General features: G+C 28.2%; 1 protein-coding gene across 1 annotated transcript in view; it reads right to left on the bottom strand.

Annotated features, from left to right (window-relative positions):
- Nucleotides 1-797: 797 nt before the first annotated feature.
- Nucleotides 798-6,000, bottom strand: part of LOC142326628 (RRP12-like protein) — a 95,345-nt gene continuing 90,142 nt past the window's right edge. The window contains exons 20-22 of the mRNA XM_075369225.1: nt 4,895-5,050; nt 3,033-3,225; nt 798-955 (exon numbers count right to left, since the gene is read on the bottom strand). Coding sequence (XP_075225340.1) covers nt 856-955; nt 3,033-3,225; nt 4,895-5,050 — 449 coding nt within the window. The 3' untranslated portion in view covers nt 798-855. The remainder of the gene's footprint in view (nt 956-3,032; nt 3,226-4,894; nt 5,051-6,000) is intronic.

Here is a 6,000-nt window from a genome sequence, read left to right as displayed (position 1 = left end):
GAGCATAATTTTAACAAAATTTTAGGCCCCTTTCAATTTCAAGCCCACCACTGGGTATGTATTCTAAACCACAAGCAGAAAAATCAATGATTATAATTTCTGTATAATTAAATGGTCTCAATTGAAACCGAATTGGTGATCTGAAATCAGGAATTTTATTCAGTAAGTAAAAATTATTATGCTAAAGTTGTAAAATTGAAGAGTTTCCTCCGGTTTTCAGAAATATTATTTTCCTAACACAGAAAGTAGTTACAGAGAAATATGAGATTTTCCCTCTGTAATTTTTAACTATTTTTATTTTAACAAAATAACTATTTTAAATTATAAACTAATACAAAAAGATTCACTTTTTTCACCATCAAAAAAAAAAAAAAAAAAATGGTAGTACCAGAAGCAATTTTAATTCTTATACTATTGTGCTGTTTTTGTCTTGCATTCCATAATTCTTTAGACTTTAGACCACAATTCTTAGACCATACAAAGTATCTTGTATTATAGGAAGAGAATGTTGTAGCATGAGAAAAAATGGTAACATCAATGTAATATTGAATTTTCATTGAAAAAAAAAAATCATTCTGCTAGAATAACAAATGAATTACATCTGCTATGTAATAATGAATAGCTAGCTAGCTGCTTCAAAGAAAGGAATCTTAACTACTCATTGCTGCACATAGAAGAAATACTTCATCAATATCTCAGACAATGTCATTACTTACTGCTACATTAATGGGTTGAATTTCTGTGCAAGATAGAATTACCTTTACAGGTAACCTATAACAAAAGATACACGCTGAAAAAAAATATTACCAATATTTTTTGTAAATAGTTTTTTATTATTTATATAAAAACAATTAATTATCTTTTAGACCTCAATTTATTTATTCTTCCAATCTTAGCTCCTTTCTTTGCACAATTGATAATACTTCTGAATTGTCCAACTGCTTTCATTTTTTTCCTAAACAAATGAAAAAAATATATTACAGGTTTAACAAAAAAAGGTTACCTAAAGCATCTTAAATGTTTCATGTGACTAACCCATAGATTTTCAACCCATGCATTTTCAAAACACTCCTACAATTAATTTTGAGGCAACATTTGAAAAGCAGAGAATTCATATTAATCAAAGACTGCCCACTGCTCTGGAAAAAAGTAGAATAGATGAATAATAAGCATTCATAAACTAGGAAGATGTCACAATACATTTATTTGATGTTTCATTTAATAGAGAAACCCCACTATATTATTATCAAGGTGCCCCTTCAAATAATCTAGATAAAAAAATTTTTTCCCAATGTTGAATCCAACAACTATTTTGAAACTCTAATTTTCTATTTACTGCAATATTTTTTCAATTAAAATATTAATTTAAGAATCAAATTATACAATGCCTTAATTTCCTTTTTAATGTCATTAAGAGAAGTATTAGACTTTTTTCTGATAAAATATTTTTACTTCTTACTTCAGTATTTATAATTCATTAATTTTAACAGTAAAAGTCGCTATCTGTGGCAAATGTTAATTGTCATTAAAAAACTATTTGAGAAAAAAATGTATCATTGATGTATAATTTAGAAAACAGTAATGCTGCAGATGACAATATTGATTAGGTATCAAATACTGATATTGAACAATTTATATACCTAGTCTAAAGCTCCTGGGACGAACTGGGAAGATGTTGCTGTATATCAGGAATCTGATCATAACTGTAATTTTTCTTTTAATTTAATTATAAAACACTGTCCTTCTGCAAAGATTTAATGCAGGGATGTACATAAGACATGCACAAGTGGGATTTTCACAAATAGTATAGTTTAATAGTTTTTTGCAACTACTCTTTTAAAAATGTTTGTAAAATAAACAAATCTGTCGAAAACTTCATCAGGGATAATAAGGTGAGAATAAAAGAGCACATTAGAACTAAATTATGGGGACCTGCCACATTAATTGAAAAATAGCTGCTGGTCCACCAGTAGCTATAATAATAGTAGTAGTAGTACTAGCACTAGCAGTACGTCCACCAGTTGAAGATATTCACTTAGAACTAATTCCAGATATTACAATTTTTTCATACGGTTCATAATCTACTGACTCCCAACCCTTTTTAAATTCAATCTAATTGTATAGCATATAAGACAAGTTCTGCAAAACATTACTACACACTGTCTGTAGATGAAAGTACAATGGCTACAAAGATCCAATTTTCAATTACTACAATATATATGTCTAAAAATAAAAACCCAAGTTTGGAATCAAGCTATGGATGCTTTGTGATATAGTTATCTAAAATTCAAATATAAAACTGTGAAGGAACCTGATATAGAGCAAACCAAGGAAGGAAATCAGGTTGCTCATAATTTAATGTTGTTGCTCATAACATTTGGAAGAGAATGATTTCATGAACAAGAGTACTGCATCTTTTTGTATAACTTTTTTATAAGCAAAAAATTGAGAAATATTTGTATTCCAAATTTACTTTTATTACTGGACCACTAAGTAAATACAAGAAAGATATTCATCTCTTTTTCAGAAGAAAAAATTTGGGTATAAATATTAATGGAAAGTAACATTATTTAAGGAAGGATAGACAGAAAAGTTATAAAAAATAAAAACAAGTTCTGATGCTGTCTACCATTAGTCACAAAAAATGGACAAAGGAGTGAAATGGGGAAAAATTCTTAACAAACAAGTCAAAAGTCAGATCAAATTGCTTTATACTTATCTAGAAGATAAAAATATTAAACATTAAACACCTTTAACATAGTAGGTAGAGTTAAACTCATACATCTTGTTCAAACTAAGTATCCCCAAGCCTGTTTTTTTTTTCAGAAACTATCTTAGGAGAAGATGTAACCACAGTTAAATACAACATCTATATGGTACAAGTACCATCTAGGTAGTATATTCATGGTTTTCACATTCATTGTATTCTTGGAGGATATAACCACCATGATAAGAGACAAATTACTGTTATGTAGAAAATTAACAATTTTCATCTCTTTGATGAAAAAATAAAATGCAGATTAATGAATTACCTTTTGTTTAACATATTCTTCTGAAGCGGTAAATAAGCATAAGGATCAGGGAGGCCTTTTCTTTTAATATCACCACCAGCTTTCTGTGAACGATATTCTGCTCCAGTAATTTCTACGCTCTTCTTAGAATTAGATTTATTCTTTTTCAATCCAGAATTATTATTAATCGTTCTATGAATTCCAGAACCACCAGCTAAAAATAACACAACAATAAATATTTCTGTATTATAAATAAACTGATAATACTAACTATTACAAACAGTAAAACAGAAATAAAAAAATTAAATAAATGCAAGAAAGAGGAGGAGGAGGAGGAGGAAAGAAAAATCACAATGCTTTCAAGATTTCTCAAAATATAAATTATTTTTAAAAACATGTAAAACTCACTAAAATACTGTTAAGCTGTCAGAAAAATTTTCTTGAATTAGAAATACAATGAAAACTATGTTATAACATTTCCATCGAAATTAAAAAACAAATATTAATGGAAAATGTGAAAATCAGGGAATTAATTTCTTTACTTCACAAACAGTAGAATCAAATCTTACATTTCCTATATTCTAGATGGGAGAATATGAAAACAAATTAACTATCTTATTTTCAATGATGAGTAGTTTCCTGTGATCTCTGTTAACTATTTACTAACAGTAACAAATCCAAAATTGAGAAAATTGTTCATGCAGGTTGTCCATAACATTCAATCCTCAATGTGGTGGTGCACCATTTTGTTGGAAGTAATCATTGGGTTGGCGATATTCAGTTTGTGGTACTGCATACTCCTGTAACATGTCTAGAATACTAGTGCTAGTAGCTATTGGCTCAGTGAGAAGAATGGTTCGATCACTTTAAAAGCAGTCAAACGAAAGAAGAGTTCTCGCTACCCAAAACTCTTTATAATTTTGATCGTTAAGATGATCAAAAACATGGGAAGAAAGCTTCATCAGAGAAGATACTTTTTCTAAAAATACATCATTTTCATTTACTTTATCAGGAATGTTCATGGCAAAGTTGAAATAGCATGGTTTACTGTCATCTTTGATTGCATACACTAACTGAATTTTGCACCCATGAAGTTTTATGCTCTTGTGTAGAACCTTCACAACTGTCGATTGCAGAATTCCCAGTTCTAAACTCGCACAATGAGTTGATTTTCCAGACTTCTGGAAAGTTTCTCTAACTTGTTACACCACTTCCTCAGAGACAGGAGGTCTGCCAGCACCTTTTTTGTGTACTACACTTCCTGTAACTGCTGATTCCAACATTTAACAGTCTTTATTAGGAGGATCATGCCAAACTCTAAATGAAAACATCTACAAACTGTATAACAGATCTGCTTTCATGAAACCATAGAACACACATTGCTATCTCCTGCACAGTAACTATTGCTCAACTAACAATCCCATGAGTGTGTTAATTCAAGGTCATCAGTAAATCTAGTTATCTACACTAATGTTTGAAAAAAAATTAACACACTATATTGCTTTGTTCATTTTTGATTAACTTTAAAATGCATTGAATAATTTCAATTCACCCTGTATTCTTAAACTAGTAAATAATTTTTTTTTTTTAATATTGGGATAACACTTCTACTATAAGACATGCAGCAGTACATAATGTAAAATAATAAATTTCTTATACTATTTTAAGTATTAAATCTATAAATTTACAATTAATATTTAACTTTTTTTTTAGATAAAAACTGTATACAATGCATGCTTTGTAAATCACTTATCACTGTAAATACTCATCTAAATTTATTGAATTTCTGGTAATATTCTGTATCCAGTGAGACACCTTTCTTTATATACAAGTTTGTGTGGAAGTGTTAAAAGTAGTAAAAAATATTAATTTAAAAATGTCACCTTGATATTTCATTGCTGGTACTCCAATGCTGCTTGAACTCACACTGAGTTTCCTTTTTCTGGTTTTACCACTCAGTTTAGTTGAAGCACTTAATTTACTCCTCTTTTCAGTTAATGTAACATCATCATCTAAATCATCATCATCCTCATAATCATCTAATAAAAATAAAATAAATTATTTGAATTATTCTGTAACCACAGATATGCACTTACGTACAGTTTATTAAGCCACATCAAAGAAATAAATATATGGTGAAAAATTCCTAGATCCAAAAAATAAAATAAATTAATAAATTGACAAATAAAAAAAATTAATGTTTTGATAACAAAAATTAAAATTATAATTCAAGTAAATGAATACACACAAATCATTCATGCAATAGAGATATATTTAGTTATTAACTAAATACACACATACATACACATGTATGTGTACATGCACATAGAGATAAAATATACATAAATAAATTAAGTTTTAAAATCTTTAGAGGAAACGTTTTTCAAATCTGTAAGCTGAGAATTAAAATAAACTTTAACAATTCTTTGAAAAAAAATAAATAGATTAATGGATAGATCATTCATTTGTTTCATTTATTTTATGTAAACATCAATAAATTTCTCATTAATTTCTTTGTTTTAACATTATTTTTCTACCAAAAATTACAATTAACAAATGTTTTACAATGAAGAAGTATTGTTTTTTTGCTTTCTTAGCTATAGCAATATATACTGCTAAAGCAACAACAAAAAATTAATTAACTTGGAAAAAAATTAATTTTTTTTCTTATTTACAATCTAAGTCCAAAAAGTTTATTCTTATCAGACAGATGTTTGTGTGTATGTTGGCCTGTTTTTTGTCTTATGACTATGGACCCTGTTGACAGATTTTCTTCAAACTTAGTAGAGGTACTAACTTTGGGAGGAAAGAAAATATTACAGGTTTGCAAAAAGTAGGAAAAATGGGTGAAATTGTTTTGGCCAAAATAAAATTTTAAATCTTTACTGGGGGTACTTTTGCAAAAGATTTTTCTTACAAAAGTGAAGTTTTTTTTTATCAAGATCACAAACTACCAAACAATTTTATTTAATTAATATTCAGTCCCTCT

Source organism: Lycorma delicatula, chromosome 1 (genome assembly GCF_047948215.1).
Source record: "Lycorma delicatula isolate Av1 chromosome 1, ASM4794821v1, whole genome shotgun sequence".
Taxonomy (NCBI): Eukaryota; Metazoa; Arthropoda; class Insecta; order Hemiptera; family Fulgoridae; genus Lycorma; species Lycorma delicatula.
Note: the sequence above shows the minus strand (reverse complement) of the source record. Positions and strands in the feature narration are given on the sequence as shown.